Raw genomic sequence first — 15,495 nt, forward strand, 5'->3', positions numbered from 1 at the left:
TCTCTGTAAAATGCTAAGCTGACTTTCCAGTATTTTCTGGCTCTGTACCTAGGACTTTCAGGAAGAGGGAGGTTTAGGGGGCCAGAAGTTAAGTGCCTGAAGGTCAGGCGCTGGCTGAGGACAGGAGAGCAGGCTCTGGTTTTATGGGAATGATACTGATACATAAGTCAAAATCTCTTCCCTAAATAATTCCCAGTCTAATGGGGAGTCCAGAGGTTCACCCTGAAGGAATAAACAAGAATATGAAGCTGAAAATACCACGAGGACAGACAATAAGTCTATCTGGAACTCAGAATAAGAAAAACACCATCTTACAAGGGCAAGCAGGGTTTAACTGAGCAGGTCCAACTGAGAGACTGACAGGGCAGTAGATAGCAGTGATGCAGGAATTCGTGGAATCAAAGAGTTTTAGAAGATTTATAAAAATAGGGGTGCCTGGGTAGCTCAGTCGTTAGGCAACTGCCTTTGGCTTGGGTCATGATTCCAGGCTCCTGGGATCGAGCCCTGCAACGGGCTCCCTGCTCAGCAGGAAGCCTGCTTCTCCCTCTCCCACTCCCCCTGCTTGTGTTCCTGCTCTCGCTGTCTCTGTCTGTGTCAAATAAATAAATAAAATCTAAAAAAAAAAAAAAAAAAAAGATTTATAAAAATATCTGATCCAGGGGTGCCTGGGTAGTTCAGTCGGTTAATTGCCTTCGGCTCAGGTTATGATCCCAGGGTCCTGGGATCCAGTCCCACATCGGGGGGTCCCTGCTTAGCAGGGTGTCTGCTTCTCCCTCTCCCCCTCCCCCTGCTCATGCTCGCTGTCTCTCTCTCTCTCTCTCTCTCTCTCTCTCTCTCTCTGTCAAATAAATAATAAATAAAGTCTTTAAAAAAAAATAAAATTCAGTTTTACTCTCTTGGTATTGACTGTTCCGGGTCCAATTTTCCAAGTATGTGACAAACTCTTTGAATTTGTTAGTTTCAAATATATTTTTTTATTTCAGGGAAGTTTTCTTTAGTTATGCTTTTTAGTATTCTGGGGATTTTTTGTTTTATTTTTTTGTGTTTAAGAACTCTTATTGGGGTGCCTGGGTGACTCAGTCATTGAGCGTCTGCCTTCGGCTCAGGTCATGATCCCCGTGTCCTGGGATCGAGCCCCGCATCGGGCTCCCTGCTCGGCGGGGGACCTGCTTCTCCCTCTCCCAATCCCCCTGCTTGTGTTCCCTCTCTCGCTGTGTCTCTCTCTGTCAAATAAATAAAATCTTAAAAAAAAAAAGAACTCTTATTATCTGTATGTTAGACTTCTTTGCCTGTCTTCAGTGTTTGTCACATTCTCTTGAATCCTTTTTTATCTCTTCAAGTTTTAACACTTTATTGTGAAAGTTTTCAACCCTGCAACAAAGTCAAAAGAATTCCACACCAAGCATGTAGACACACCATTTAGTTTTATCATTGATGTTTTAATATACTTATTTTATCCTGATCAATTTTTAATCCATTTTATTTATTTATTTATTTATTTATTTTAAGATTTTATTTATTTATTTGACAGAAAGAGACACAGCAAGAGAGGGAATACAAGCAGGGGGAATGGGAGAGGGAGAAGCAGGCTTCCCACCGAGCAGGGAGTCTAGTGTGGGGCTTGATCCCAGGACCCTGGGATCATGACCTGAGCCAAACACAGACGCTTAATGACTGAGCCACCCAGGCGCCCCTATCCATTTTATTTTTGATACATTTCAAGTAATTTATAGACAGTAGTACCTTTCCCTCTAAATAGTTCAGTATGCATTTCATTGACCAGAATTCCATATTTGTTTATAGTTTTTTCCTTTTAATGTAAAATTTATATTCAATGAAATGCACAATTCTCAAGATTATATTTGCTGAGGGTTTGAGGGGTTTCTTTTTAGCTTTATTGAGATATAATTTACGTACTATAAAATTCATTTGTTGTAAGTGTATGCTTTCGGTGATTTTTTGTTAATTTACAGAGTTATGCAGCTAACACACCAGGCTAATTTTAGAATATTTTCATCACCCCGAAAAGAACCTCATGCCCATTTTCAGTCACTCCTTATTCCTCCCACCCTCAGCCTTTAAGGGATCACTGATCTAATTTCTGTCTCTCTATATTTTCCTTTTCTGGACATTTCATATAAATGCAGTCATATGTGGTCTTTTGTATCTGGCTTTTCTAAGTGAGCATGTGTTTGAGGTTCAGCATCCTAGTTGTGGCCAGTGTTGGTGGCTCAATTTTTTTTATTGCCCAATAAAATTACATTGAATGGATATACCACATTCCACTTACCGTTTTATTTACATGTGAATTATTTCCTATTGGCTAAATGAACTGTGCTATATAAGTTTTTATCTGGACATACTCTTTCATTTCTTCAGGGTACATGCCTAGGAGCGGAATTGCAGGATCATGTGTTAACTTAATGTTTAGCATTTTGAAAAACTACCGAACTGTTTCCGCAAGTGGCTGCACCATTTTACATTCCCACCATCCACGTACGAGGGTTCTGGTTTCTCCACATCTGAGCTTCGTGAGGGCGGGAATGCTAGTCTCAGATTCATCTTTATGTGCCCAGGGCCTACCTGGGGCACACCACGCAGAGGCTGTTGATGAGCATCGCTTGGCTCGCAGGACTCTCTTAGCCCATGCTTCTCACTTTGTTCCTTTTCTCCTTCCTTTCTAGGGACTCAGCTGGGAGTTTCCAGTTGTCTGGAAAAATGCCAGAAGAGCTCACCAGATGCTGGGAGGCAGCCCTTCTCTGGAAAGTCCTTTTATCTGGATCTGCCTGCCGGCAAAAGTCTCCAGTTTTTGACGGGGGCCATCCAGCAGTTCGGTGGGGTATGTAACCTGCCTCCAACCCGTGATGTCATGTGCCTTTGTGAGTTATAGGGCACGAGCTGGAGAGGGATTCTGTCTGTGATTTCCAGGTATTTTCAGTGGGACAGCTACATTTTCCAAAGCCACCCTTTTTAAAATAAAGTTAGGGACGCCTGGGTGGCTCAGTTGGTTGAGCGTCTGCCTTTGGCTCGGGTCGTGATCTCAGGGTCCTGAGATCGAGCCCCACATCAGGCTCCCTGCTCAGCGGCAAGTCTGCTTCTCCCTCTCCCTCTGTGATCTGTCTTGCTCTCACTGTCTTTCAAATAAATAAAAAAATTTTAAAAGTAAAATAAAGTTAAAATTTTTCCCAGTTAGAAAAAATATTATCTGTTCATTTTAGGAATTTTGTAGAATGTGGAACTGTGCCAAGTGAAAACCATCATTTTGATATATTTTCTTCTGGATTCTTTTCTCTCTTTCACAGCTTTATTGAGATGTAATTCATATACCATACAGTTCACGCATTTAAAGTGTACAACTCAATGGTTTTTAATGAGAGGTACCTGGGTGGCTCAGTTGGTTAAGCAGCTGCCTTCGGCTCGATCATGATCTCAGGGTCCTGGGATCGAGCCCCGCATCAGGCTCCCACTCAGCAGGGAGTCTGCTTCTCCCTATCCCCCTCCCTCTGTGCTCTCTCTCTTTATCTCTCAAATAAATAAAATGGTTTGTTTCTTTTTTTTTAAAGATTTTTATTTATTTTTTGACAGAGAGAGACAGCGAGAGAGGGAACACAAGCAGGGGGAGTGGGAGAGGGAGAAGCAGGCTTCCCTGCCGAGCAAGGAACCTGATGTGGGGCTTGGTCCCAGGACCCTGGGACCATGACCTGAGCCGAAGGCAGACGCCAAACGGCTGAGCCACCCAGGTGCCCCAATAAAATGGGTTTTTTTTAATGGCTTTTAGTGTATTCACAGAGATATGTAAGCTATGTGAATACACAGTCAATTTTAGAACATTTTCATCACCCCAGAAAAGAAGCCCTCCCCATTGTCAGTCACTCCCAATTTTTCCTCAACACCCCCAACCTGGGTAAACATTCATCTACTTCTGTCTCTATTCTTTTTCCCTTTTTAAAATTTTATTTTTATTTTTTTATTTTTTATATTTTTAGAGTGGGGTGGGAGATAGGGTGAGGGAGAGAGAGAATCTTAAGCAGACCCCATGCCCAGTGCAGAGCACCACACTGGGCTCTATCTCCCAACACTGAGCTCATGACCTGAGGTGAAATGAAGAGTCAGACGCTGAACCAACAGAGCTACCCAGGTGCCCCATTCCTTTATTTTTTATGCTCGTTTTCTGTGTAGCTATGTGATCATGAATACATGTTTGATTACCAGCTTTTTGCCCACTATCTTAAAGCATTAGCACTTTTCTATCTTTATTGTCCCTCATATACATTATTTGTAATGAGAATATAATATTTTTGAGTGGATTATTAGTTTACTTAATTGTTACCCTATGGACATTGAGATTATTTCTAAATTTTAGCTCTTTCAAATAACACTGGTAAAAAAAACTTTGGATAAAAAGCATTTGCCGTGCTTGAGTCCTTTAAAATATTTGTAAGGCATGGGTGTCATGTAGTACTCTTAGTAAGCGGTGTTTAGAAAATAGGATGATAGTGTTTGGCCCCAAAGAGGCGGGCAGCTGGGGAAATGACTTGAATAAGCTTGGAATGCAGAGGATTGTCAAAGGAACAGAAGCTCAGGGATATGGAAACTCAGCAGTGGAGAATGTACCAAATGATGATTATACACCCAAACTGGCCCCAAATTACCTTTTGAACTTTTAGTCTGTTCTGTCATTTAGCCTTTACTGTGTAAAAAACCACCCTAGAACTGGAGCATAAAACAAGTTATTGAGACGCCTGGGTGGCTTAGTTGGTCGAGCATCCAAATCTCTCTCTCTCTCTCTTTTTTAAGATTCATTATTTTAGAGAGAGAGCGCACGTGCATAAGCATGAGCCAGGGGAGGGGCAGAAGGAGAGGGAGAGAAGCTGACTCGCAGCTGAGTGGGGAACCCGACACGGGCCTCGATCTCACAACTGAGATCAAGCCTTGTGTTGTGCTCCATGCTGGACATGGAGCCTGCTTAAGATTCTCTCTCTCTCCCTCTGCCCCTGCCCTCCCACCACCTGCTTGCGTGAAAGCGCTCTCTCACTCTCTCTCTCAAATAAATAAATACAGTTTTAAACAAAACAAAACTGGTTTCCTTAATAGCCATGGACATGATAGAAAAAAATTTGTATTTCTCATGACACTGTGGATTGGCTGGGCGGTTTCTCTGCTGGTGTCATCGGGACTCACCCCTGCAGCTGCATTTGGGTGGAGGGTCAGCTGGGCTGGAAGGACCAAAGTTGGCCTCACTTACACATCTGATAGTTGGTGCTGGCTGCCTCTATATGGCTTCTCATGTTCGTTTGAGAAGCTTCTTACATATGTTGTAGGAATGTATAATATCATATGTAAATACAGGAAACTGAACCAGCCTGTCTACGTGGCGGTCTCATGTAGCTTTCCAAGGTGAAAGGAGAAGCTACAAGGCCTCTTGAGGCTTAGGCTCTACAACACCTTTCACTATTGTTCAAAAGGAGTCTGATTCAAGGCGATGAAAAAGTGGGCTCTGCCTCCCGATGGGAGTAGGTGTACTGGGGATGGGAGGACTGTGCGGCCCTGAAACCATCAACCGCGTTTACACAGGAAAACCCTTGCCCTCCTCCCACCCTCTAACGTCTGTTTTGGCCACATGTTACAGAAGGTAGAGTCACTCATCCAAGCCACACCTTTAGAGGTTCTTTTTAATTGTGGTAAAATGTATATAGCATAAAGTGGGCCATTTTAATCATTGGCAAGTGTACGGTTCTCAGCGTGAATTACATGCACGTGCCCGGGCGACCTTCACCACCATTTCCCCAGTTTTTATCACCCCACACGGACCGTCTGTAACCAGTAAGCAAGAACTTCCCACTTCCCTTCTCTGCAGCCCCTGCCACTCACAGCTACTTTCTGTCTCTCTGAACTTGCCTATTCAAGAGACCTCCTATCAGTGGAATCTCGAATAATCGTTCTTTTGTGTGTGGCTTATCTCACTTAGCATAATCGTTCCCAGGCTCATCCATGTTGTAGCCTGTGTCAGAACTTCATGTCCCGGCTGAACCGTGTTTCCCTGAATGTATACATCACATTTTGCTCACCCATTCATCTGTCGGTCGCCTGGATTATTTCTGCTTTTTGGCTGCTATAAATAATGCTGCACTGAACATGGGTGTACAAGCATCTGGTCAAGTCCCTGCTTCCAGTTCCTTGGGGGTGCATACCTAGAAGCAGAATTGCCAGGTGGTGTGGTAGACCCTGTTGAGCTTTTTGAGGAACCTAAACATTTGTTGTTGTTGTTGTTTTCTTAAGTTCAGTGCCAAGTTTCCCATCCAGTCACCCTTTCGAGAGGACCATCATCGAGCCTTATTTTTAGTGGTGTGCTGGAGGTAGAGCTAACTGTTAGCATCTCCTTCCAGTTCCACATTCAGTAACATCATGTCGGTAGCTTGAAATCAGCCACAGTGGGAGCATTTACCTCCCAGAAATTGGCACATGCTACAAAGCAGGGCTTTTCCCCTACAGAGTGGATCATGAAGCATCCACCACCTCACCCCTGCTTACATCCCTCTTTTCTACTGCCCCCACACATGGCTTAAATACCCTTGTGTCTCAGGTACCACGTTGGGCCCTTGGGATACAAAGATGAGTCAGACCCTCTCAGTGCCTGTGAGGAGCTTACAGATAGGATGAGCAGACACCTGTGCAGCTGAGTAGTGGCCAGACCCTTTCTTGTTTCATATTTTTGCTCCTTTTGGAGTGTGGTCAAGATCACAGGTGCAGTGTCTGAACGCCCCAGTGTGTCTTCACAGGAAAGCCATAGCGTAACTAAGCTATTCTTTCTAATTTTTTAAAAAATTTTAAAATTTTTATTTTTTTTAAGATTTTATTTATTTATTTGACAGGGAGAGACACAGCAAGAGAGGGAACACAAGTAGGGGGAGTGGGAGAGGGAGAAGCAGGCTTCCCGCTGAGCAAGGAGCCAGATGTGGGGCTTGATGCCAGGACCCTGGGATCATAACCTGAGCTGAAGGCAGATGTTTAACGACTAAGCCATCCAGGCGCCCTCTTTTTAATTTTTTTTAAAAGATTTTATTTATATATATGAGAGATCAGGAGCAGGGAGGAGGGGTAGAGAGAGAAGCAGACTCCCCGCTGAGCAAGGAGCCCGATGTGGGACTCAGTCCCAGGATCCTGGGTTCATGACCTGAGCCAAAAGCAGACACTTAACCGACTGAGCCACCCAGGTGCACTTTTTTTTTTTTTTTTTTTTAGGATTTTATTTATTTAAGAGAGAGAGGGTACAAGCAGGGGGAGCGGGAGATGTAGAAGCAGGCTGCCCGCTGAGCAGGGAGCCCGATGTGAGACTCGATCCTAGGATCCTGGGATCATGACTTGAGCTTAACCGACTGAGCCACCCAGGTGCCCCTAACTAAGCTAGTCCTAATCCTGTCAGGCGCCGTCAGTGTGCTCTTGCTCTGTGCAGACTCAAAATGGTCAAATAACAAAGCCTGTGGCCTTCTGATGCTGGGTCAGGAGCAGCAGTTCTGGAGACAAAAACCTGTATTTTATATATACATATATATATATATATATATAAACTCTATTGTGTTTCAGGATGATGTCTTCTTAGGGGCTCGGTACAGAACTGCATTTGGTCTATTTAAAGACATTGATTCTGAAACTTGTAGCAGCCAAAATTTCCTTCCCCAACCTCTCAAAATTGATGATTCTACATCTGCATTTTGGTTTTCAGCCACCTCTGTGATCTGGTTTCAGGTAATTGAGGGTTTTCTGAGCAAAGAAGTAAGTTACATCGTGTCCAGCCGCAGGGAGGCGAAAGCAGAGAGCAGGGGGACAAGCCCCAGAGGCTGCCCCAGCCCCAGCAAGGTCAGAGGACAGACGCCGTCCGTGGCCCATCCGAAGGGCGGCCACACCAGGCCTTCGCAGAAGCCTGCAGACTCGGTAAGAGCCTCATTGGGTAGGAAAGGTGTGTTCTCTGAACGAAGGAAGGAAGCCTCAGCCCTTGTGGGCGGTCTCCGGCTTTAGTTTCATCTGGTTTAATTTAATCTCTCATTTGAATTCAGGGACTGAAAATATTTTATCATAGCTCTGGCTCTAAAAACCTCAGCAACTCGTTACCCTCATGCTATCCTTTCTGTGATACAGTTCGCTTTTTATGGGGCTTCTGTGTGAGAGGTTCAAAAACAATAGGAAGGTCCTCTGTAAACCAGGGACTACTTGTTGAAATTGGCCCAGGCTTCTCTGCTGGGGGTGTGGAGACTCTTAGAGAGAGATCTTAGAACACTGGCGACACTTTGACCTTGGGTAAATTCAGAACGCCCTTCTCCACCTGGGTCCAAGCTGCAGCTGCCTGTGGGCGACCCGGAATTGTGTGTGGCTTTACCTTTACTCCAAAAAGTTCTCTAGGCTCTCATTCTGCTGCTCCTCAGCTGTCACTGCTCCCAGCGCTCCGAGAGACAGGACTCTAAGACCTCACCGGCGCCTGTGTGGAACTTTCAGTGCACAGGTAGGCTGCAGAGCGCACCTCAGGGTTCTTCTCTTCCTATCAGGTGCCTAGGAGCAGAGGCAAGGAGCTATTGCAGAAGGCCATCAGAAACCAGGTGAGCCGAAGGAGGCGGGCACCTCTGGCATGGGGGGAGGGTAGGGGGGACGTAACCTTTCTCCCGAGGGTCTTCTGGAGTTCTGCCACAAAATGCATAACTGTGAGAGGGATCGTCCTTATTTCCTTACGAATGAGGAAGTAGAGCTCAGAGAAGTGAAGCAATTTGTCCAGAGTTCCCCCAGGGTGGCAGTGGTAGAGCCTGGATTTGACTTCCCGATCCTTCCATCTCCAGAGCTAGCAAGAGCACCTTGGAGGGATGCTGGGGGACGTGTCTGTGCTGCACATAAGCCAGACTTAGCACATCTTTTTTAAGTAGCTGCGAGATCCAGAGCCATTAAAGTTAAGTAGCGGGAGGAGGAGTTAAGGTGATCTTGTGAGAGAAGCGGGTCAAGTGACATGGCTGCAGTGTGGGAAGGTGGTGTTGCTGCCCTGCGGTGGTGGGGCAGGGACAGCCTGAGGCAGGCACGGCTTCCTGCTTGAGGACGGCAACTGTCGCTGCTGTCTGTTGGGCACTTGCTGTGTGCTGAGAGCTTGGCTCACAGAGGCCCTCCTGACAGACGGCTCTCTGAGAAGCCTCTTGCTTCCTGATCATAAGTGGCTAAAGCAACGGTCTGCCCCTCTGGCGAGAACAGAGTCTTCGGGGGGGCCTGGGGTAGACCCTTCCACGACGTCTCTTTGTGGGGTGACCCGGAGCCCGTCAGGCTTTGGGGGGGGGGTCTCTCGCTCCTGCCTGACTACGTCATTTTTCCAGGAGAGCGGCAGCAGGGGAGGTGGCGGGAGAAGCAGCAGTCTCCTGACCAGTGCCCGCGCCTGGGGAGTGAGGATCCTGCACGTGGACGGTACCGTTTCTGCCCAGGGCTTCTGTGCGGGGTGGGGGGGACTTGACGACTGACTGGGAGCATCCGCTCTTAGAGGGACGTCAGCCAGTGTAAGCTAGCTGAAAACCAAATGCGCTCACTCACTGTGTTGACCCACAAAGGTGGGGGGTGTGGACCAGCAGTAGTGACAGCAAGGTGCAGATACTGGGAGGCACAGCTTTATCTGCGCTACGTGATCATTTCACAAGCACAGAAATCCACCCAGGTGCCCCAAATCTTTTTTCTTTTTCTTTTTATTATTATTTTTATTTATTTGAGAGAGAGAGTAAGAGAGAGCATGAGCGGGGGAGAGAGGCAGATGGAGAGGCAGACTTCCCCACTGGGCAGGGAGCCCGATGTGGGGCTCGATCCCAGGACCCTGGGATCATGACCTGAGCCGAAGGCAGATGCTTAACGGCTGAGCCACCCAGGCACTCCTAAAATAAAATCTTTAAAAAGAAGTAAATAAAAATAGGGGCTCCTGGGTGGCTCAGTTGGTTAGGCGTCTGCCTTCGGCTCAGGTCATGATCTCAGGGTCCTGGGATCGAGGCCCTCTTTGGGCTCCCTGCTCAACAGGGAGCCTGTTTCTCCCTCTCCCTCTGCCGTTCCCCCTTCTCATGCTCTCTCTCTCTCTCTCTCAAATAAATAAAGTCTTTAAAAAAATAAAATAAAATAAAAAATAATAAAAGATTTTATTTTAAGAAATCTCTGCACCCAGTGTGGGGCTTGAACTTACAACTCCAAGATCAAGAGTCGCATGCTCCACTGACCAAGCCAGCCAGGTGCCCCAAAAATAAAATCTTTAAAAAAATTTTTTTTTCATGTTCTTTTCTTTTATGTAGGGTTGTCTCACGCTGTAACCACCTATTTGCAGGTTGTCATAAATTTACATTAGAATAGCTGTCCTGAATTGGCGGCAGTAACTGGCCCTCATACCCAGCTCCACTCTGAGTCTAGGGTTTTCTCCTAATAACATTGTAGGGGGCTGATCCAGATCCAGCCCGAGATCTGCCAGGGCATTTGAGAACTGTGCTCAGGAAGGTCCTGGTCTGGGATGTGGGAGGCTCCGTCATCACTGGAAAATCAGCCATTTCTGATATGGTCTAATTTCCTGCCTTCCTGTGTATTAGGGAAGCTCCTGCTGGGCCTTGCATCTACGACTGCGTCTGAGTAAATCACATGGCTGGTGTCCCCCCTTGGGAGCAGCTCTTCAGTGGTACCATAAAGCCCTTGTGAGCCGTAAGGCAGCTCCTGTTTGAGAGTTGTACTCAGTGCCACAAAATAGCGTGAAGCCAGCTTAGGTACTTCTCCAGGGATAGAGGACCCAGCCCTTTCTTTATTATCAGCAGGTGCAGAGGTGACACATAGCCAGAAGGTGGCAGGCGAGGCTGGTGTGATCCAGTGGGCCAGGCCTGCGAGAAGTTGAGCCCCCAGCCCCAGGAAGGGGCCGTGCTGGGGAGAGGAGGGGTGGGAGCCTTTGGCCACAGCCCTCTGTTTCCTCCACAGAAATGCTGATGCACGTGCAGCAGCTGTCTCTTGATGCTCTGTGTGTGAAGAAACAAGGGCCAAAGAAGAAGCCAGAGGTGGGTCGTCCTGCTGAACTGAAGGGAAATGGACAGTCTGCAGTGGTGAAGTCTGTGACAACTTCGGTAAATCCCCTTCCCAGGCGAGCCATATCTTCTTGTCCATCCTGGAAAAAGTACGAGGAGTGCAGCCTCTCCGTCGTCAGCATGGCCCTGATGTCCACAGCCTCTCATTGCCCTGTCCTCTCCTCCTGTGCTACCTGCAAATCTCCCATGGTCCACTGAGGCATGCACCGTGGCCTGGGCTGTGGACTGCCTGTGGGTAGTCCTGGCCTAGATAAAACAGCAGTGTTCACAGCCTGCTGGCCAGGCTGCCGTTCTGGGACAGCTCTTGGCCCAGGAATGAGCCTGCAGATTGCATCAGTGGGGGCAGGGGATGTTGCGGTTTAAAAGAGCTGTCACCTTCCAAATTCTTACTTGGCTTTTCCTTCCTTTGCTGGAGTTAGAACTGTGTGTACCACACATCAAGAGAGCCCAGGCTGATTTTTCAAGCCACAGTGTCTTCACCCAGCCTGAATCTAAGGAAGGATTAAGCCTTCCAGGTCCACTGAGGGCCTGGCACCCAGGAGCAGGACCAACCATGGGAGCGAACCGCTCTACCAGATGGAGCCCCCTGCTTCAGCGCCCCCTTGCTCCGTACCCTCTGCTCTGGGAGCCTTTGGGGTTCTGCTGCTGCTAACTAGATTTGCATTGTTCACCATTCAAAAGGCTGTACAATGAAAGTCTCTCTCCCCTGCAACTTCTCTTCCCCAGCCACCAAGCCCCCTCCCTGAGGTAAGCGGTATGAACAGTTTCTCAGGTACCCTCCCAGGGTCCATGCTTATATGAGCAGATGGGTCAGAAGTTCCTCCCTTTTACGCAAATGTACGGTATTTTTACTTTGCTTTGTTCACTTAATCTATTTTGTAGATACTTAGGGGTCTTCCAGAGTGAGTTCTGGATGCAGTCTGCTGATATGCAAGGAGATAGGGAAAGCTTCTTTGGGTCATGTTGGCCCTGGAAGTGTGGCCTGGAGGAGAATCCAGAACCTCTGTGGGCCCAGGGGTACAAATAGTCATGGACCCCCTGGATCTCTGTCACGCCCCCTCCCCGAACTCTACCTGATTTCTTATTTTTTTCCATTTAGTTTGTAATACTAGCTTTGTTTGACCTTGACCTAAACATTGGTTTTGACCAACGGGGTCCAAGTACACATAACACAGGGCACAGGAAAGCGAGAGGCGTGTTCTTCACGCTTGTCCTGTAAGCTGACCTGAAACGGCAGCAGTGCCTAGAAAATGCAAGGTGCCTGGGCACCTGCTCTGCGTCAGGTCTGTTACCTCCTCCCTTTGCATTTGTCTGTACATCGTGGCCACATCGGCGAGGCAGGTGGGTGCCACTTAAAACCCTGGGTGGCACAGCGCCAGCCTGCACCCAGGCCTGGGGGCCCTGGAGCTCTTGCTCTTCACTGTGCCCTGCGTTCCCTCCACAAAGTCAGCCGCCACTGAGATGTGCGCACAGGGCTCACCACCCATCATGTCCCTGGGGAGGCAGAGGGAGCCATTGTGTCGGGTCTGCCCTTGCTCAGGGCCCAGCCGACCGCAGGAAGCAAAGTGGGGCAGACTCAGCGACTCCCCTCCCCAGGCCTGCTTCCTCGACCCTCTAGCTCCCTCGCATCCTTAACCTATTTTCCCTTTCCATTTAGGGAACGTGTCCAGCAGAGTCAAGAATGCGGAAAGGTCAGTGTGGTAGCTCTGCTCATCTAATTGCAGTCCCTCCCTCCTAAACGCTTCCCCACGGCTCCCTCTGTGGCAGCATCTGCTCGCTTTTCTGTGGCAGGAAGCGAGTCCAGGTTGTGTTGCCCCGTTGTGTTTGCAGGGCCTGAGCTTTGGAGACGAGAGGGCGGGAGGAGGGTATCCGTGAGCAAGCCCAGAGCTGCCCGGCTGGAGCTTTAACTTTGTGCCAAGAGCCCATGCGGCCGCTGCCACTTCCTGGGCACTGAGTGAAGTTCGCCTTCCTTTTCCTGTGATTCAGGAGCAGTTTGGGGTGGGCAGTGTGACAGCTGCCTACCACTCTCCCAAATGCCAGACTCCCCGAAACTGACAAAGCGGCAGATTGACAGCCCGGCTCCCGGCCCCTCTTGGACTGCAAGAGAGTTTCTCCCCCTGGATGTTTCTCCCAAAGACGCTCTTTAAGTGGCATTTATTCTTGCACAAGCAGGAGCTAAGAAAAGTCACTTGGCACCTCTCGTGTTCAAAATTCAAGGAAATCTGTGGGGGAATTGGTTTTAATCACTGTCTCAGTTAATTAGAAAGACAAGAAATCGCCCCCAAAAAGTAATTAATGGGGGCTGATGCCTTGCGAGGAGCGAGGCTGCTTTTTGCTTGGGCGCTGGCGGAGCCGTGAGCGGGTCTGAGCGGGGAGGCGCCAGCCTCCGGGGGCAGGGTGGTTGTGGGGGGGATGTCCAGGGGCTGCTGGGGCTGCCCAGGCTCCCAGCCTGCCTTGGCTGCCCTTCTGACAGGCCTTCTGTGGGAAGTAGAAATGGTTCTTAATACCTAAGAGATTTTGCAAACTGTGTGAATAACTAGCTCATAGAGGATGAGTTTCTTGATTAACTGAGCAAATTCGTCTTCCCAGCAGCCCTTTGCCCTGTTATCCAGGATCCAGATTTCACCTTTGATATTTTTTTTAACTGCCCTCCTGCTATGATCCGTAAACACTCTTCAGCTCTCTTCCTCCCTGCTTTCCCGCAAAAAACCCAGGATCCTCCTGGAGTGTTCCGCCTGGGAGTGTTCTCAGGCCCCTCGGGATTCTGAGACAGCAGGAGGGAAGGTCAGGGAAGGACCTAAGGCATTTAGCAGAAACGAACTGGGCCTGAGTTCTGCCCTGTGGGCAGGTTTCTAACCCTCGACTGACAGCCTCCAGAACCCACACACGGCAGGGTCCTGTGTCCTGCTGTGGGGTGGACAACACCCTGTGGCCTCTCCCCAGTAGGGGACCTCCCTCTCTCACCCTGGGTAGAGGCCAGAGGAGATGGGGGTGGGTGCCTGACCTCAGCCAAACGGAAAGGCGCACTTGGGGTGGCATGGGCTCTGGTTCTGCGTGGCTCTTAGACCTTGGCAGAGCCTCGCCTCTCTGAGCGTTTCCTGTGCGTGTGGTGCGGGCCCTGCACCGGAGCTGACAGATGGCTCATGTGTGCGCGTTTCCTTTCCAGTGGCCAGGCTGAAGGCACCGTTCCTCAAAATCGAAGATGAGAGCAGGTGAGTGGTGGGGGGCCCCCTCTCTCTCCCCTAAGCCCCACCAGGCCTGCACGGAGGACAGGCACTCAGGGGCCCCAAGCTGATGTGAGGGTCATGGAGCCCCTCAGCCCTCCACCTTCGTCTTCCCCAGAAGCCGCTCTCTCCCCCTGTCATGGAGAAGTCTCCCACAGACCAGGAGGAGCCTCTGAAGGTGGCATTGCATAGTTGGCCCTCCTCTTGGTCATGAGTCAGAGGTTAGTGACCCTGTGTGTGCATTACCTCCTTTTAATGCTCTGCTTTTCAGAGCGCCCATGTCCCACCCAGGCTCATTGCTCGTCCTTTCCCCCTGGGCGCACACTGACCCTCACTACCAAGTCTGTGCTGGCCCCAGACGGCGCTAGTACTGTCATCTTGGCTGAAGCCAGGGTGCTCGGGCTGGTGTTGGCGATTCCCTTGTCCAACCGTCTTGTACCAGAAGCCTTTCTGTTTGGCTATGCAAAATGCTTTTCTGACACATGTTATCTCGTGAGGGCGTGGGAAAGACTGGCATGAGGAGAGCCCATCCTTTTCCTAGTGGGGAAACTGAGGTCAGAGAAATTAAGGGACTTGCATACAGCCATGTTGCCAATGAAGCTCAGCCCAAGGCCAGAATCCAGGTGTCCTGCCTGTCCTGCCTGGTGTCCTCCCCACTCTGGCCTGTCTGTCCCCCAGTAGGGCCCCTTCTTTCTAGAGCAGGAGGGGCACATGGGTGATAACCTATGAGCTGTCAGTCACCTTGGTTATCACTGACTCTTCAATAAGGACTAGTTCAAAAACCTGTGAGTCTGTAATGACCTCAAAATTAAAAGCTGCTTTTGGGTTTGGGTTTTGTTTTGTTTTTAAAGAAAAAGCCTATGTGAACCCAGCAGAGACTCCTGGGACCAGAGCTTTCTGGGTCCTTTAGCCTGAGGCAGGGCAGCTAAAAGGCCCAGTGCCGGAAGCCTGGCATGCCTGCTTACCCTCCAGGTGGACCTAGGTTTCCTTCTTGGCGCCTGAACACAGGAGAGAGTTGGCTTTGGTGGCCCAGAAATGAGTGGAGGGGACGCAGGGAGATAATAGGTACTCTCTTCTCCAGTTCCAGTGGGATGAGGGGGGTGCATGTCCTCTCCCCCAGCCCTTCACTACCAGTTAAACACAGTGGTCATGGCTCGTACACACGCCAGTGCCCCAGTGTCGCACTGCATGTGGCCGGCACACGTCACTTA

General features: G+C 49.0%; 1 protein-coding gene across 4 annotated transcripts in view; it reads left to right on the forward strand.

Annotated features, from left to right (window-relative positions):
• The window catches only part of DBF4B (DBF4B-CDC7 kinase regulatory subunit), a 31,529-nt gene that overhangs the window by 9,218 nt on the left and 6,816 nt on the right, over positions 1-15,495 (forward strand). For 2 of the 4 annotated variants that reach the window (XM_073889129.1, XM_073889131.1), the window contains exons 3-10: positions 2,685-2,839; positions 7,747-7,932; positions 8,541-8,591; positions 9,345-9,432; positions 10,957-11,099; positions 11,787-11,807; positions 12,718-12,751; positions 14,227-14,272. In XM_073889129.1, the coding sequence (XP_073745230.1) occupies positions 2,685-2,839; positions 7,747-7,932; positions 8,541-8,591; positions 9,345-9,432; positions 10,957-11,099; positions 11,787-11,807; positions 12,718-12,751; positions 14,227-14,272 (724 nt within the window). The remainder of the gene's footprint in view (positions 1-2,684; positions 2,840-7,746; positions 7,933-8,540; positions 8,592-9,344; positions 9,433-10,956; positions 11,100-11,786; positions 11,808-12,717; positions 12,752-14,226; positions 14,273-15,495) is intronic. The other 2 variants (XM_073889128.1, XM_073889132.1) reach the window with 2 other exon arrangements.

The sequence above is a fragment of the Callorhinus ursinus genome, unplaced genomic scaffold (genome assembly GCF_003265705.2).
Source record: "Callorhinus ursinus isolate GAN/ISIS: 27379988/994484 unplaced genomic scaffold, GSC_fseal_2.0 scaffold102, whole genome shotgun sequence".
Lineage (NCBI taxonomy): Eukaryota > Metazoa > Chordata > Mammalia > Carnivora > Otariidae > Callorhinus > Callorhinus ursinus.